General features: G+C 40.5%; 1 protein-coding gene across 3 annotated transcripts in view; it reads right to left on the bottom strand.

Moving 5' to 3' along the window:
* Positions 1-18,996, bottom strand: part of LOC130093454 (E3 ubiquitin-protein ligase RNF123) — a 155,886-nt gene that overhangs the window by 34,077 nt on the left and 102,813 nt on the right. For all 3 annotated transcript variants that reach the window (XM_056260564.1, XM_056260566.1, XM_056260565.1), the window contains exon 36: positions 10,248-10,375. In XM_056260564.1, coding sequence (XP_056116539.1) covers positions 10,248-10,375 — 128 coding nt within the window. The remainder of the gene's footprint in view (positions 1-10,247; positions 10,376-18,996) is intronic.

Genomic DNA, 18,996 nt, shown 5'->3' with positions numbered 1-18,996 from the left:
AAAATGCAAGTATTGCAATGCAGTGCTTAGATATATACTACCGTTCAAAAGTTTGGGGTCGGTACGATTTTAAATACTTTTAAAAGAATTCTCTTCTGCTAACCATGGCTGCGCTTATTTGATTAAAAATACAACAAAAATCAGTTATAGTATTAAATATTATTCCAGTGTAAATCAGCTGTTTTCTGTGTGAATATATAGTAAAGTGTAATTTATTCCTGTGATCAAAGCTGAATTTTCAGCATCACCAGTGTCCGTGTCTTCAGTGTCAAATGATCCTTCACAAATCAGTATAATATGAGGATTTGATGCTCAAGAAACATTTATTATTATTATCAATGTTGAAACAGTTGTTGGTCTGTCAGTTGTACAGTTTTTTTTTTTTTTTTTTGGATTCTTTGATGAATAGGAAGTTCAAAAGAACAGCATTTGTTTGAAATAGAATCTTTTGTAACATTATACATGTCTTTACTGTCCTTGATAAATAAAAGTATTGATTTCTTTCCTCCAAAAAATACAAATAAAATTCTCACTGACCCCAAACTTTTGAACGGTAGTGTACTTCAAGTATAACCTCGTTGTTGTACCATCTCAACAGCCAACACCCGGGCATCATTATGGTGTGTTCACACCGAACGCGAATAGAGCGTCAAATACGCGTCTACCGCGTCTAGTTAGACGCTTGAACATTCGCTCGAGTTCAAATTTTTCAACTTGCGCGGAAGACATTCGCGGCAAACGCGTCGCCCAATTCGCGTCATTCGCAACGCCCGGCGTGAATGATGCGTCTATTCGCGTCTTTGCATTGACTTTGTATGTAATCACTCGCGCAAATAATTACATTCGCATTCGGTGTGAACACACCATAACTGCTCTATCCTTACCACTGCGTTTTATTTCTATTAATTAATTTCGTTTCAAATGTGGTCCAACCAGTTATTAAAGGTGTTAAAAATGAACTACCCCTTTCTCGTGTGTCTGTATCTCGGGGTTGCGGCGCGCACACTATGGTTAACCGAGAATTAACCGCTAAGGGCCTCGGTTAACGGTTAATGAAAAACTTGAAAACGTGCGGCCCTAGACATAACATACTGTGTTTATGAGGATACTTGCCAAGACGGGCATTTTGACACAATTAATTGAAAAGCGTCGATTGTAGTCTTGTGTTTTTTTTGCAGGAACGAACACGTCACAATATTCCTCATTTAAATAATTCCTGCCCTAGCCAAACACAAAATAAAGAGGTAAGGCCTGGTTGAGTTAGTTAGTAGTGTGTTAAAACTCGTTATTATGGTAATACCATGTACTATATGGCAAACACCCTGGGAGCGGTTGACCAATCAAAACACACTGGTCCAGCCGACCAATCAGAGCACAGTGTGCTTTTCAGAAGGAGGGGCTTCATAGAGTCAGGAACTAAACAGAGCATTACTGACAGACTGGGAAAAGAGGAGCTGCAACAATGAAGAATATGTGGAAAAATAATGTAAACCTTTTCTAGTAGACAAAAACAAAATCAAGGCTTTGTAAAAGGGCATAATATGACCTCTTTAAGGTTTTAATAAGAACCACAGTTACAGTAAGTACCTCTCTGCAAGCCTCCTACACACTAGTCCTTCCGAGGAGAGCCGGGAATCTTTCTCACGCCGTCTAGACATTAATTAGTCCTTCCTTCCACTCACCCTGGAGGACCATGTCCAACCCGTGCAGCCGGATCAATGCTGCATCCTTTCAAATAGGTGGCTTTGTGATAGGAACATGGCTTAATGTCATTATTATGTCCATTAGCATCTCAGTGAAGCTTCCTTCAGAGCTAGGATAATGAGACGGGATAGTCTTACTACGCTGGATTGAGGAGATGTGGGATTTTGACCTGTCGTTAGATCCCCTGCATTATAAGGTGCGCACGTCTCAGGATGGACTTACCCTCTGAAGTGCTAATGTGGACCACCTACGGCCCCCCGTCTTTCCTCATTAATGTCTCTGTTCGTCAGGCTTCGTTGGTATAAATACCTTTTCTAACTCGGCACAATGAATCTGCACCGCCTCCAGGAGTCATCCATTATATATAGCAAGTGTAGCTGTGTGAACGCTTCCGGCCCTCCAGGCAATCTGTGCATCGCAATGGCTGACTGAGGTTCCCTTTCAACAGTACTTTGAGATTAGATTCTGAATTCTGCTACTGCAAAACTAATGTATATAATACTTTTAATAAAAATATTTATTTTATTATTTTTTTAATTTAAAAAATCTATTAAAATATATAATTCTATCTATTTAATTTTTTAATTATCTGACTAATTTTTTTAAAAGTATTATGATCATATATATATGTGTGTGTGTTTAAATTATATCTGTGTGTATAGTATATTATATTAATTAATTTTACTGCACGCACACACACACGGACACACACACAAACTCAGGGAATGATGCCAGTATCAGCCATGTCAACTTCTACTTCGCTAATTCTTACATTGAATTTCACACACAATATGTTACAATATAAATAAATAATATTACAAGCATGGATCAGTGTTTTATTCATCAGACTTGGACTTGCCACCGAGGGAAAGTTTGGCCAAGTGCATTAATAATGAGCTATAAAATAAAGGCAGTAGCGCTTCTTAGATATGACACTGCTAGCATGAGGGAGCGTAGCAGATTTGATTTAATAACAACATCTGATATTGGCAGAGACAAGAAATAATGAAGCGGTGGACATATTTCCACATACTAATTAATGTTGTTCAGACAGAACCCCTTCGTTTGCAGGTTCGTAATGAGCTGAGGTTAAAAGAGAAGGCAAAAAAAAAAATCATGAAATAAGAGTAAGAGAGATTAGAGAAGACATTAAAAAAAGTGAAGCTGCATGATGAAGAACCGACTACAGAAATACTAGGGCATTGCTTACTGCATACTTCACGTTCATAGTTTATACAGTGATTTATGTGCAATTCAGTGAAAGACTGGTGTCACATCATAAGATCACATATTATACAGTAAGATGAAATCATATTAGTTGAGAAGCCATTTTTGCTACGACAAACATATTTTATGGACTCTTTCCCCGCCAGCGTTTTTGATCATTTTCACAAAACTTTCATGGCCCCTAGAATATTATGTTGTATGAATATCTGAATATGCAATATATAAAAAGAAAGAACAGAGCCTCTGCTTTAATTTTTATTCTAGCTTCATGCACTCTTTTTTTTAAAACAACAACATTTCAAGCAAAAAGCTTTTGATTTATATGGCGTTTCATGTTGATGACCATTTTATTTTATATTACGTATGAATCTGGTTACATATGATATCGCTTGTTTCTGCTTCTTCTTCGCCTGTGTTTTGATCAGGAGATTCAGAACTCTTTCAGAAGATGTGCCAGCGTTCCCTACCGTAGAGTGAAAACACAGAAAATTCTGTAAATGACGGGGAAGCGTGACGGAATGACGGAAATTTTCGTCAATGGCGGGGAAAGAGTTAAGAAGTTTTATTTATTTTTGTTTGTTTGTTTGTTTTTTATCTAATTGTTTCAAACAAAACATGTTGTTGTTTTTTCTGGGAATATTATTTTAATTGATAACCAATTTATTTATGCTGTTCAAAAGTTTGGGATTGGTAAGATTTTTTTTAGTTTTTAAAATAAGTCTCTTCTGCTCACCAAGGCTGCATTTATTTGATAAACAATTTTTTTTAATATTGTGAAATATTATTACAATTTAAAATAATTGTTTTCTATTAGATTATATTGTAAAATGTAATTTATTCCTGTGATGCAAAGCTGAAACTTTTTTTTTCAGGAAACTTTGATAAATATAAGGTTTTATCCTATACTGTCACTTTTGATCAATTTAATGTATCCTTGCTGAATAAAAGTATTAATTTCTTTAATTTCTTTAAAAAAAAAAACTTTTGAACGGTTGTAATGTTAAAACTTTTATCAATAGCACAAATATCAGTATTCAATGCATCATAAAATATGATGTTTACTTGTCTACAATCTTTAACGGATAGGTGTGGGAAACCCCAAGACACACAGTTCACTTGATTCAGAGAATCACAATTCGATTTGAAGTTAATTTGTATTGCTTGGCCACTGAAAAGTTCTCAGTAACAGCATACAAATGGTCTAAAATTTACTGCTGTTTGACTTTTTTTTTTTTTTCAATCATCCAATCATTTCAATATTTATCCACATGGTACGGTGGCCGATATATCATGCATCCCTAGTAAATATACTGCTAAAATAGTATAAGTCGCATAATAGTTTGCTTTTCTGAACACTGTGTCTCACTTTTTAGTCGGTAACCTTGACACAAATCTGCAACAGCTTCCTAAAACAAGTCCTGAGGCTTCGAGTGTCCCTGTTCGCCATGTTGCTCAACTGAGTTCAGATGTTGGCGGCCCTTAATGTGTCCCCTAAGTCTTTAAACAACAGGTCGAAAAAAGGCCCACGGACAATTCCCAGCTAATCTCATCTCAGTAAATGGAGTCTGATACCAATGACCCAGTTTAGTGGTGGAAAACAGAGGAGGTTGGTGGGGGGCAGACAGGAACTGAGACCGGACGTGGTGTCCATGGCGACCCTCGGTCTCCATGACTACGAAAGAGACCAGCTTCTTCCTCGTAAGCGTGGAGATTCACACCACACTGTCCCTCAGAGCTGAGCGGGAACGGGCAGTGTGAAGAAAAAAACAGTCTTGATGAAGATCAACATCATGAGGAAATCTTTTTCTACTCGCCGTATATGATCTCTAATAGATAGGGGTGGGAATCCCCAGGCAACTCACGATTCATTTGACTCGGAAAAACGCAATACAGTTCCAAATTGATTCCAAACGCTTGACATCGGAAAAGAGTTCTCTGTAACAGCCTAGAGATGCGCTCAAATTTACATCTGTTCAATTTTCACAGCAAAAATCCAGGTTTGACTGTGTTTTGCTGGGTTGACCAACAGAAAGCTGCTTGAAAGTGACTTCTGCATGTGAGCTGTTGTCCAGGAGAATATGCGTCCTGGACCATATATGGCCGCCAGATTGCCAGACTTGATCAGCTCCATATGCGGTGTCTCCGTCGTTGCACATGTCAAATGGCATAAAGTCCCAAATACTGAGGTACTCCAGACCTGTGGCATCACTGGTATTGAGGCCTTCCTGCTCGCTCAGTTTCGCTGGTCTGGACGTATTGTACGCATGGCAGATTCAAGCCTGCTGAAGCAGGTTTTCTATGGCCAGCAAGGACGGCCTCAAATCCAATTTGAAACTATGCAACATGGACCCAAATGACCTTAAATAGATGGTTGCAGATAGGACATCATGACTAGCACAGTGCCATACTGCCTGACACTCCTTTGAGTCCAGCTGGATCACTGATGCAGTAGACAAACAAAGACGCCGAAAGCTCAATACCTTAAAAATAACAACATAGCCAGTTTATGTGTGACACCTGTGGCCGGCCATGTGCTTCGAGGATCGGCCTCTATTCACATCGTAGGACGCGCCAACAACAACTGTGACGAGATCTGTCGTGACGACAGCTCAGAGCAAGATGACACTTTTGATGATAGACATTGGACCTTAATTGTCCACAAAAACAGCTAATGTGACCACACATTGAAAGTGCAAATCTTTGGCCACTTAAGGTGGTTTTTTTTTGTGTGTTACTGTGTGACTGAATATTCGTTTTATATTCACAGTGATTTTATTGACACTATATAATGAATTATTATTGTGATGATTCATTTTTGTCTATTATTTGTGCTAAACAAGTTCCATTAGAGAAGTTTAGTGATCCTTCATTGTCTCGTGATGCTCAGGAATGTTTTAATAGTGTCTGACTTAAACTTCAATAGACTAAAACGACATAAGAGGTTGAATCCTTTCAATGAATCCTTTCAAACTGTTAACGTCACTATTCAAAAATGTTTTTAATTGTTTTTTATAATTTTTTTAAAGGTAAAGATTGCTGTATTCAACTTTGCATTGCTATACTGTTCCAAATAAAGAAATTAAATATTATGTTCTATGTTTATATATTATTGTTAGTATTATTCATTTTCATATATTTTACTTCTTGCATTACATATTTGTAATCTGCTTGGCTACGAATGCTTTTTGGTTGAAATCATGGTTCTGAGCTATACACTCACTGGCCAACATTATAAGGCACACCTGTTCAACTGCGCATTAACGCAAATATCTAATAAGCCAATCACATGGCAGCCACTCAATGCATTTAGGCATGTAGACATGATCAATGTGATCTGCTGAAGTTCAAACTGAGCATCAGAATGGGGAAGGAATGTGATTTAAGTGACTTTGAATGTGGCATGATTGTTAGTGTCGGACGGGCTGGTCTGAGTATTTCAGAAACTGCTGATTTACTGGGATTTTTACACACAACCATCTCTAGGGTTTAGAAAGAATGGTCCGAAAAAGAGAAAATATCCAGTGAGCAGCAAAAGAAGCAGAAGAGCATCTCTGAACACTCAACATGTCCAACATTGAAGCAGAAGAGCATCTCTGAACACTCAACACGTCCAACCTTGAAGCAGAAGAGCATCTCTGAACGCTCAACACGTCCAACCTTGAAGCAGAAGAGCATCTCTGAACACTCAACACATCAAACCTTGAAGCAGAAGAGCATCTCTGAACACTCAACACATCAAACCTTGAAGCAGAAGAGCATCTCTGAACACTCAACACATCAAACCTTGAAGCAGAAGAACATCTCTGAACGCTCAACACGTCAAACCTTGAAGCAGAAGAGCATCTCTGAACACTCAACACGTCCAACCTTGAAGCAGAAGAGCATCTCTGAACGCTCAACACGTCCAACCTTGAAGCAGAAGAGCATCTCTGAACACTCAACACATCAAACCTTGAAGCAGAAGAACATCTCTGAACGCTCAACACGTCAAACCTTGAAGCAGAAGAGCATCTCTGAACACTCAACACGTCCAACCTTGAAGCAGAAGAGCATCTCTGAACGCTCAACACGTCCAACCTTGAAGCAGAAGAGCATCTCTGAACGCTCAACACGTCCAACCTTGAAGCAGAAGAGCATCTCTGAACGCTCAACACGTCCAACCTTGAAGCAGAAGAGCATCTCTGAACACTCAACACATCAAACCTTGAAGCAGAAGAACATCTCTGAACGCTCAACACGTCCAACCTTGAAGCAGAAGAGCATCTCTGAACGCTCAACACGTCCAACCTTGAAGCAGAAGAACATCTCTGAACACTCAACACGTCAAACCTTGAAGCAGAAGAACATCTCTGAACACTCAACACGTCCAACCTTGAAGCAGAAGAGCATCTCTGAACGCTCAACACGTCCAACCTTGAAGCAGAAGAACATCTCTGAACGCTCAACACGTCCAACCTTGAAGCAGAAGAGCATCTCTGAACGCTCAACACGTCCAACCTTGAAGCAGAAGAGCATCTCTGAACGCTCAACACGTCCAACCTTGAAGCAGAAGAGCATCTCTGAACGCTCAACACGTCCAACCTTGAAGCAGAAGAGCATCTCTGAACACTCAACACATCAAACCTTGAAGCAGAAGAACATCTCTGAACACTCAACACGTCCAACCTTGAAGCAGAAGAGCATCTCTGAACGCTCAACACGTCCAACCTTGAAGCAGAAGAGCATCTCTGAACGCTCAACACGTCCAACCTTGAAGCAGAAGAGCATCTCTGAACGCTCAACACGTCAAACCTTGAATGGTGGTTCAGATGGTCGGGTCAGAATTTGGTGAACAATATGAAAGCATGGATCCATCCTGCCCTGTATCAACGGTTCAGGCAGCTGGTGGTGTAATAGTGTAGGGAATATTTTCATGGCACACTTTGTGCCCCTTTTGGGCTACCAATTGAGCATCGTTAAACGCAACACTTTTTCCTGACTATTGTTGCTGACCATGTCCATCCCTTTATGACCACAGTGAACCATCTTCTGACGGCTACCTCCAGCAGGATAACAGTCTGCAGCAGCTGCGTGATGGTACTGCATCATGTCAATATGAACCAGAATCTCTGAGGAATGTTTCCAGAAAACTTTTTTAACAAGTTTTTTGGTGGGTGTTACAGAGTATCAAAAAGGCTCTCCTTCAAATACTGTGAACAAACTCAAGCATTGTTCTTGAATGCCTAAAGGAGACTGTTGTTATGCCCGACTCTCCTCAAGTAGATCAGTTTAGAAGTGTGGGCATAGTGTACATGGAAATGCATCCACTTAGTGTAAATAATTAATCAAGGCCTTTTACAGTAAAGTGGTGGATTGGGGTGGATGGTCTATATAGTTAGAGCAGACCTGAGCTTTAGTGCGGGAGGAATCGATTTCCACTGCAGTACAGTTAGATGGGAGAGGATTTCCTGATGTCAGTTTCATTGCTACTTCAATACATGACATTATAAATAGGGCTGTCAATTTAATGTTACATTAATTATATGAAATACTTTATATAAAACAAAAGGATAAAAAAAAATGAATAAACATGATTGTGAAATGGATGTTTTAAATGTCTTAAATGATCTTCTTTTGAAGGTGCAGTAAGCAATTTCTAAAAGTTGATATTGGGACCTAATCAACCTAAACAAACACCTCCCTTCATTGCTCCGCCCACAAAATGCACAAACTCTTTAACATAGCTGAAGAGAAGCAATATAATGTTTCACGAAAAAATAAAAGCGAAGATGATGAACGAACAAGAAAGAACAAAAAATGAACATACAGTGCAAGGATATACAAGTAAATGTGATGATACACAGGGCAACTATTTGAGCATTGTTGCTGGGCAACTATTTGAGCATTGTTTCTGGGCAATCTTGCCGAGCGATTGTTGCTTGGGCACTTTCCCATTGAAAAAAGGCAATACATTTCTATCTGGATATCCGTAACCCCATCATAACCCTTCTTTTCCCAGTGATATTCCTCTGACCTTTTCTCTTTTGTAATGTCTCTCAGCCATCTCTCTTTCTACAGTCTTTCTTCAAATCTCCCTTTTGCTCACTCCTTCTCCTCCCCCATCATGAGTGGACACGCCCCCTACTGCTGATTGGCTCACTCTTTCTCCTCCCCCATCATGAGTGGACACGCTCCCTACTGCTGATTGGCTCACTCTTTCTCCTCCCCCATCATGAGTGGACACGCTCCCTACTGCTGATTGGCTTACTCTCTCTACTCCTCCCCCATCATGAGTGGACACGCTCCCTACTGCTGATTGGCTCCCTCTCTCTACTCCTCCCCCATCATGAGTGGACACGCCCCCTACTGTTGATTGGCTCACTCTCTCTCCTCCCTCATGATGATGCTGGATCCATTTTCAACAGCGTTTCTCAGATATTGCTTACTGCACATTTAAGACTTATTATTAATCATCTTCATTTAATGCTTTTCTCACCAAATACCAATATGTGATTAATCATGACTAACTTGATTTAGTAATCAATCAGTATATAATTAATTAGATTAAAAAATTTTAAATGACCGCGAGCCATAATAAGGAAAGTCAGGGCTCTAAAATCTGATTGGATGAGCATTTTAAATTTATTTAAAATGGGTCTCTTATCATAATGCTGTCCAAATATAAGTGACTTATGTTTTAGTTTTTGTGTTCTTGGGAATTGAACCCATGACCTCCATGTTGATAACATAATGCTCAACCAGTCAAGCTACAAGAAATTTGTGGAAAAATATAAAAATATAGACAGAACATTTGCTAAAACTCTTCAACAATAAAACTGTTCATCTAAATTTGACCTGCTACGAGGAAATAAATAATTTATGTAAAGGCCAGTTATAGCAGATTATAATACATCTCAATCACCGCACGGATTTGATCTTAGTGTTTGAAATTAGAGCTGAGTGATCCGACGGAGAAGGGGCTATTTTAAGAACACACAATCACTTTCACATCACTGGATATGGAAGACAATTCGAAGAAACAGGAGTATATTTAAACCGTAAAACATTGCATATCACAGCATGCAATGCGACAAATACAATGTGGACTAAATATAACAACCAAAATTGAGATTCTGTTGCGATTTAATAAACCGCTACCCGGTGCCCCAAGCCCCACCACCCTCCCCTTCCCCCTCCCCTTCCCCCTTCCCCCTCCCCCTTCCCCCTTCCCCCTCCCCCTTCCCCCTCCCCCCTGCCCCCTGCCCCCCTGCCCCCCTGCCCCTGCCCCAAGTCAAGTGTCCTGGCATCGGGCCTGGATGCGTTTAGTCATGGCTTACATGTGTGCAGAGAGAAGTGTTTGCTGTCAGCGCCGATGGCTCCACCCTCTTCTTCTCCCAGTAGGTACTGGATGGAGCGAAGCTGGAAGCAAGGATCCGACAACAGCACAGATGCAGCTCTTGAGATCCTGGAAGACAAATGAATGAGGATGTTCAGGTTGTTGTGGGTGGTTGTCAGGGTGTTGCCATGTAGTTGCTAAGGGTGGCCATTTAGATATGTGGGGTGGGCAACTGATGATTTAGTATTGATTTTAATATTTTTAAATAATGAATATAAAAATCATCAATATCATCATCATCCTCCTCATTGACAACAACAAAAAATTAAAAATAATTATTCAAAATTGTTATTTACAGATTTATTTTTGAAGTTAAACAAATTAGAATAATTCATTAATTAATTGACACATTAGGTTTATTTTCCCAGTCCCAGCCCTCACAGAAAGTATATTCATCTTAGCATTAAAAAAATATATATATATTATTAGAAAAAGAATAATAATTTGTATTATTATTTATATTAATAATAATATTAATTATTTCTAATTAAGGAGTTAAACAATCCATATTAAAATCACAGAACATTTCCCAGTCCTCACTTGCTCCACTCTGGTTTTGTTTCTAAAAATACATATCAAAATCATATTTATGATTTCACTGGAATGGGAAATGGACAGTTGCGCAGGAGGAGACACTGCTGTGCTGCTCTATAACAGAATCTGCCGCTCTGACAACAGCAGAAAACACACAGCAAAACTTACTGACATATACAGCACAGTCATCGCCACTCATTATAAGTCCTGCTCAACAATTCCTGCTAACATAAATCCCTGCTATCATTCAGGTTAATCTATGCTAAACCATTCATTCACTGATTTCCTACTGAGCAAGCATTTCTGCCTTTATTGTGATCGGACAGTTCAGAGAAACACAGCAAACAAATGGAGAGGAGAAAGGTGAATGATATGAGAAAAAGACAATGAGCCGCCCCATCGCTGTCAGAGCACAGCTATGGTTCTCGCTTTTGAACAAATCTCTAACCCTATATAGTAATAGTGTTGCTTGACTTAGCAAACCCCACTAAAAATGACAGAGGGAGAGAGAGACTCGCAGACATTGTTCATTGGAGCGCAGCTGTCAGGCTGTGAGAAAACAGAGCTCTTCCTGTCGTACACAAATGTGATGGGGTCAACATACTTCCAACAAGTACACATGTCTTGCTTCTTCAGAAAGAAAGAAACACTATTTGCACATCTAAGAAACATTAGATGGAGACAAGATGTTGAACTGATCCATACACCACTTCCGCTGACTGATTCAAACTGAAATCGTTTTGCTTTGTCCGTTTCCCAAAGAAAAAAAAAGTACCATGGTCAGATGATTTATGGAGTTTCATCCCTAATGGCTGTGCATTAAAACCCGAGCAGAGCTTCCCCGCCACCCCGACGCACCTGCTGTTTACATCTAACCCTCACCGATCAATCTTTCATGTGTGTTTTTCCGACCGCATACACCCACTCACATACAATTCCTCATGATGCAAGCAAAGGAAAAAGGACTTACTTTAATAATGCACTATGGAGTATTTTTTCCCTCTCCATTGCGTATGTGGGTGAAATTATTGGTTTGAAAGTGAGCCAAATCTACAGGCAAACAGAGCAACAGAGCAGAGTAACATTGAATACTGTCCCCTGCAGTCATACGGACAAGTTTTGAGGGAATTAAGGTCTGCCACCAAGTCAGATCTAGTTTCAGCCTCAGACGTCACGTCACACCCACGGACCGTTGGCAGAACGTCTGATGCATGAGGCACACAAAATGGGAAACACTTCAGGAGTTTCGAAGTTGTCATCTGTTGAATTCTACAGGATTTCCTGGAGATGTTGAACTGATCTATAGTTCACTATATCTATAGTTCACTAACTGATCGCGTTCTTGTGTCGCGTTCTTTAACCACCTGGAAACAAAGCAGTCGTGATGCCAAACCCCCTCATGGAAGAGGAAAGCCATCATGTTTACAACTGTTACAATAGCCGCGTTTCCACTGTCGGGCCAGTGCGAGCCAGGGCTTTAAACTGGCCGTGCCGGGCTAATAGCCTCGGGCCAGTAGCACCGGGCCTGCGTTTCCACTGTCAGGCCAGAAGCTCCACAGCGCTTCCCTAAAACACGCCTCTCTGGAACAACGTCACACTAACCCATCATTTCACCAACCAATGGAAGTTTTATCAGAAAACTAATCAGAAATAAATCACTGGAAACAGCGTGTATTGCAAAACAAACGTGATAAAAGCGACCGTTTGCTGAAATTTGTGTTGTTTACTTGAATATTTAAAACCCAAGCATCGATGTTTTACCACAGGTTTACAATAAAAAGTGATATATTGATCATGAATTAATGTGTCAAAATTGCACATTAGTCACACAGAAATAAATTACCATTAGGTTTCACAAAAGAAAGAGGACACGCTTACTTCTTCAGTCGCGTACTGTTTCTGTTTATTTGGTAGGCTAATTACAGGACATATTTACATCACATTTAGAAAGAAAGATAATTTCTACAAATATATGCTACCGAAAATATGACCTGATGAGCTTTAGCACTTTCTCAACTCCCAGTAGGCTACAGATATTTTCAGTCAGAGAAACAGAGAAAGCTCCCGGAAAAAAAGTTGCTTTATGATAGTCCGGTATAAAGAGACGAGACGTATGCTACTGACAGATAAAATAAAAACATGATTGTGATAGCCTTTAAGATTGGTCTGATTTCTTCAAGCGTTCACCATGTTTTTTTTTACTATGCGGATCTTAGCTAGCTACTATGTTTACTATGGTAATGCAACGCGCATAGTCTTTTGCATCGCGTATACATAATTCTATCTTAACCGGACCATAATCCACATCGGATCACAAACAGAAGGCATTCAAACATGAAAGTGAGTTAAATTATTTTAAAAGTATTTAATGCTGACAGAATCATCCGGCGCTGTCGTCTCCAGACTCAGGTAAACCCCGCCTCTGTTCGTAACCACTCCTCTAGCCCGAGCTGGCCCGCTTTGGCCCAAGGTATTCTACGGGCCAGAAATCCTGGCCGTTGGCCCCGAGTAAGCCCCGATCAAGCCCCGGAAGTGACAGTGGAAACGCGACTGGCCCTGGCACGCACTAGCACGGCTCGGCCCTGGCCTGACAGTGGAAACGCGGCTAATGAGCGCTTGTCAGGATCAACTAAACGCTGGAACACTTTCAAAAGTATGTGAAGTTTGCAGAAGAAGAATCATGTGACACTGAAGACTGGAGTAATAATGCTAATATAATATAATATAATATAATATAATATAATATAATATAATATAATATAATATAATATAATATAATATAATAAATGCTTTTGCAGATGTCCAGACACACTTTAGGACGTCCGTACTGGGAGACAAACACTTGAGCAAATATGTTTGCACTCTTATACAAACACACCCAGCTGGCCGCCGTGTTTACAAGGCGCGGCTGGCTGTCATGCTAAGTTAGCAATATAGTACACACGCAGAATGACAGGGCTGGGCGGGCAACAACGCTCAAACAACAGAGGTCTGGTAAACAAATAAATCACACACACGATCATTGCCCACACAATCCGCACCTGGCAGCTCTCCTGCTGCGCTCCGAGGGTGACTAGTGCTGGCGGTCTCAAACTCACAGCGTTTCAAACACTCATCTTTGCTTTTTGTCATCAAAATTAATACAGATGCATATTATAATGATCAAGATGGGAAATTGTACCACGGTTTTTGCATAGAAACCCCAGTTTAATGGTGCTATTTGTGGTAAGACCACAGTAACCACAAATAAAAAATTAAAAAATATATTTTTGAAAAAATACAGTAGCTTAAGGTAGGCTTAGACACTTTTGACTATCGTAGTGTTTATTCTGTGCAAGAACTAGCCATTTAAACAGGAAGTGACCATCTAACTGACACATAAAGCCACCAACCATAGTGTGTTAGTTTTAGGGCTTCACAGCCACTTATTTTTCTACCGGTTAGTCAACAAGTGGGCGTGTGAATGTTTACCTTATGTAAACGACTCAGTTAGCGACAGAACTAGATCAAAAGCATCTACAAGTGGTTGTAACCCCTGGAGAGTTCTATAAACAGGACGTTATGTCTAGTAAATGACACTTCAGACCAAACATGGCAAGCTATTTTGTTTATCACTCCAGCCAACAGAAATAGCTGTGTTACAATACTTTGAACTAGTGTTGGATTTCTATGCTGTGAAAACAGGTAATAAAAACTTTTTCCGTGTTGCTGTATAAAATTTCAGAAGAAACAAAAAAAAGCTTGTCTAATCAACTTACTGGGCACAAAAACTAATGGCCCTATCATACACCCGGCGAAATACGACGCAAGTATTTTTTGCTAGTTTCAGCCCGACGCAGTTATCATTTTCAGTCCTGTGCCACGTTGTTTAAATAGCAAATGCATTTGCGCCGATTTGTGCGCCCATGGGCGAGCTGGTCTGAAAACGAGGTGTGTTCAGGCACATTGTTGGCGCGTTTCCTTGCTAGGGAAGCGTTCAGTTTTTCAGCTTGCAAATTCCGCCATGTAAATATCGAATCCGCCATGGCGCGAGTGCAACTGCCTTTTGAAGGGAGCGGGAGATGAGACTCTGATTGGTTTATTGCACATTACGCCCAAAACACACCCATTACTCATTAAGAGAATAGGGACAACCCTTTTAGACCATGCTCCAACCATTTTTCCCGCGGTTAAACTAGTGTATTCAGATATGCCCTAAGTGCACACTTGCGCCATGCGCTTTAGACCTTTAGCACTTAGATCTTTAAAATAGGGCAAAATAAATATACACTTTTTTTTGCTGGGGGTGGTTGGGTATTTATATATTAAAAAATATCAATCGGAATCAAGTTGTAAAGCATCCCAGTGTGACAGCAGGTGTCTTTCCAAGAGCACAAGCCTGTAAACAGGAGAGGCTATACGTGGCGTCTGTGGTCCCCAACAGGCAGACACTGACTCACTGGCCCCTCTCTGAGACTCGACTTCAATCCTGCCTCTCCCAGGCACAGCAGGGCTGACAGATGAGTGTGGGGGAGGCTTTTGGAACAGCTTCCATCACAACATACACACGGCTCACGATTTCCTCACATCCTTCAAAAATATGCCTGGATACACCAAAACTACACTTGGCATGCAAAAAGACGGTTAGGGCTGGTTACAGAGCTTACAAGGGGCTCTTGGGTGAAAGGGACCGTATAGTTGTATATAGTCTATAGCAGGGGTCAGCAACCTAATCACTGACAATAGCTAAAGAGGTGTATACTTCATTTAAATAAAGTTCTTCAAACTTGCATGTTGACGTACACTTCAAATCATTCATCATATTTCCTCTAATGATCACTAGAGGCAACAGCAAGTAACCTACAATATTGAAAGCCATTCTTCATTCTGTAAATGGAAATATGTACTTGCAATGATTTGATGCCATTAACTGCCTGGCAAATCGAGTAATTAGTACTTCCTCAAAAGCACTCACTGAAAAAGCACTATCAACCCGATATCTTGTAAACACAGCTCTGTTTGCAGGCAGACTGGCCTCCCCAGAATCCTTGAAGATGCGTAAACAAGCCAATCAGACTGAAACGGGTAATTTAAGAAGCTCTTGCATTCTTGTGAGCAATATGTATGAGATGTTGGTCAGTGAACAGACTGTAGGCGTCTGAGCCGATCATGAAACATGTCAGAGCATGTGCACTACCCTCTAGGACAAGTCCCCGACCCACATATTCTTTATTTATGGGCTTTTCTTCTTCACTGTAAAGGAATAATATATTCAATTCTGTGCATAGGACCGATGACTCTGAACTGTGACTCTGATCTGAACGTATTCTAAATGAACCAAGTGATTCTTAAGATGCTTCACACATCCACTCAAATGTACACAAATAAGGGACACTGCACAAAACAGGCATTCGTATAACTATGAAATGGTACATGAACTCTGCTCTGAATGCAGCTCTGTGCTTTATTATGCTCAGGAATGAGAAAGCACACAATAACAGAGGCAATTTAGTGGCAATGTCTCAAATCGTTCTCCTTCAGTTCCTCTGCATGAAGTCTGTCTCAAACATTTGTAGAAAACAGCACAACAGTCTGCCTCAATTTTCTTTTTGAGTTTATGAATTGTCTGGCTGCAGTTACATTTTTTTAACGCTCCAAAAAGATCTTGGATTGCAGATTGAATTGAATGCATGCAGTGTGTCAACAATAATGCAACATCCCATCTAATTACCCGAGATCAAAAGAGACACGCAGATGAAGGTATATTACCCAGGTCCGTAGATGCTTCTTGACGCTTTGTCCTTGTTGACTCGAAGTGAAAAAAAAAGCAAAAACAGATTCATTATCCACAGTTCTTTGTGGACAGCTGGAAAAAGACTTATGATTTATGAACAAGCGCAAGAGTAATTTGAGTAATTACCACAGAATTATGCGGGAAAACTTTGAAGGGTTGTCGAATCCATCGATATCCCTCAGCATGCCATTATCGCTATTGTGCTAGGTACTTAAAATACATGTTAAAGTACACGGTACTTAAATGCATACAATGGACTGAATGTGATTCTTTAGTAGAGTAGAACAATGCAGTGTCGGAATGAATACACGTCAAATCATAATTGCGATTTCCAAACTCGTAAGTAGGAACTTTTTAGCTGCAACAGACTCACCTACCTACTCTTTCCCTACAAAACAAAGCTTTTATGGGACGCATTCTTGGCACATCACTTTGTTTGTCTTCAATGACTGACTACCCAGCCATTGAGAACCAAATGTCTGTCTGTCTTGAAGACATAAGCAGACCCCTGAGGTCAATCAACAACTAGGGATGCACCGAATCCAGGATTCGGATTCGGCCGAATATTGGGCTTTTTAACGGGGTTCGGTTTCTGCCGAACCTCAGAATTTTTTTCCACCGAACCGAACCCTAGGCTTGCACTACGCGCGCTACGTCGAAGTCACCGATCAGTGAATGACATCAAAGTACCGCGTGAACGAATAGAGAGCAGACGGCTCCTTATGCTTCTGAATTGCTCTCGCGGGACTTTGATGTCATAAACTCATCTGTCTGTGCAGCGCCGGTTCAAGTCGAACAAGCCTGTAGTAGTTATTGCAGAGGCCAGACAGACTCACGGAGGCGATTGGCATCTCACAACTCGCACTTTATTCCACAATCGAACTTGTGTAACTGTCTGTCACACGTTCTACCGTCCACAGCGTTACTTAACAAAATAAGGTAAAAATGAGCATCAAACAGAAATAACCCGCATACATGGGCATGTGTTCGAGGCGCACGACACATACGGCGCGCAGTTCTTAAAGGGGACACACCTTATTTCCACTCGCTACAGTAGGTGGACCGTTCGAATGCAGTAGGCTGTGAGAAAGTGAAAATGGAACTCGTGTGCAGAAAAAGTGTTGTTTGGCAGTACTTTCAGTGAAAGAAGGCAATTCAAGTCGAGCTACATGTTCAATTTGCAATGCCGATTTGTCTCATGGTGGCAAGGACTCTAAATAGGCTACACAACATCGCCGCTGTTAAAATGCATAATGTTGCTTATTCTTTTTTTTCTTTTTTTTTTACAGTTATAAAAGTAAAAGTAGTGTTTATTATTTACAGTAATAAAATAAAATGAAAAATCCACTTTGTTTACTTCATTAATGTGTTTACTGTGTTAATGGACTGAGGATGAGAGTAGGATCCGGTATTCGGTTTCGGATTCGGCAGAATATTAACCAGTGGATTCGGTATTCGGCCGAACCCCACAAATCTGGATTCGGTGCATCCCTATCAACAACTGTTGCTTTCAGACATGTTGCTTTCATTAACCAACATGTCTGAAGCCAAGCCCTTTACCACGAGTCATATATTAGCTCTTATCTTCAAACAATACTAACTGTCACAGAATGATAGATGGTACACCATGCCAATGACAATGACGGTCTTTGGAAAGACTTAACATTGTATCTGGGGTCGTCTAAAAGTTTACGGTGCTTGTTTGAAAGTGCTTTCTAATGGGTCTCTGGAAGCAGATGGATATGTCATGCTGAAGAAAGTGCAGTAAAGACGTCAGTAGGGACGTCATAATAAGCAGTTAGACGCTTCACTGGTTCTTGGGGGAAAGTTATCAAAAGGTGCAAACCAACTTCCGGCTCAAATTGCTGGTTATCTGGAAACATGTGCGAGAGAGACTAATCTATTAACCTTAGGGTTCCTCTTCCTGTCTCCCTGCATGTTTCCTTCACTTCTAGAGTATTGTTTGTGAAAACTGAGCAACTTTAAAGTCAGGAAACCAATTTTCCAGAACAATGTCATATCAGGGGACTGTTGACAGTGAGACTCAACTTAGACTCAGTCTTTGCTAAACGCTCGGTGAAATATTTCGCCTGAGGAAGAGTGACAAGAAACCTGTCGAAAATGTGGCCCTCGACAATTAGTTAGAGATATGAAACTGGCGAAGACGGTGAGAAGTAATGGGTTGTGTATTAAAGGGACCCAGAGGAGTGTATGTGTGTGTAGAGCTTCTCGAAGACATTTGGCAGTGGCCCACAGCACTGGCTTCAGAGTATAATACACCATGACACCTGTGCAACTATGACCGAGGGGCAGAGACAGCTTACACAGGCACCAAAACACATACACACACACATACATACATACAAAGAAAATGTGTGCTACA

Source organism: Rhinichthys klamathensis, unplaced genomic scaffold (genome assembly GCF_029890125.1).
Source record: "Rhinichthys klamathensis goyatoka isolate OS25496 unplaced genomic scaffold, OSU_Roscu_1.1 h1tg000009l_1, whole genome shotgun sequence".
NCBI classification, from domain to species: Eukaryota; Metazoa; Chordata; class Actinopteri; order Cypriniformes; family Leuciscidae; genus Rhinichthys; species Rhinichthys klamathensis.
The sequence above is the reverse complement of the archived record's forward strand: the minus strand, read 5'-3'. Positions and strand labels throughout refer to the sequence as shown.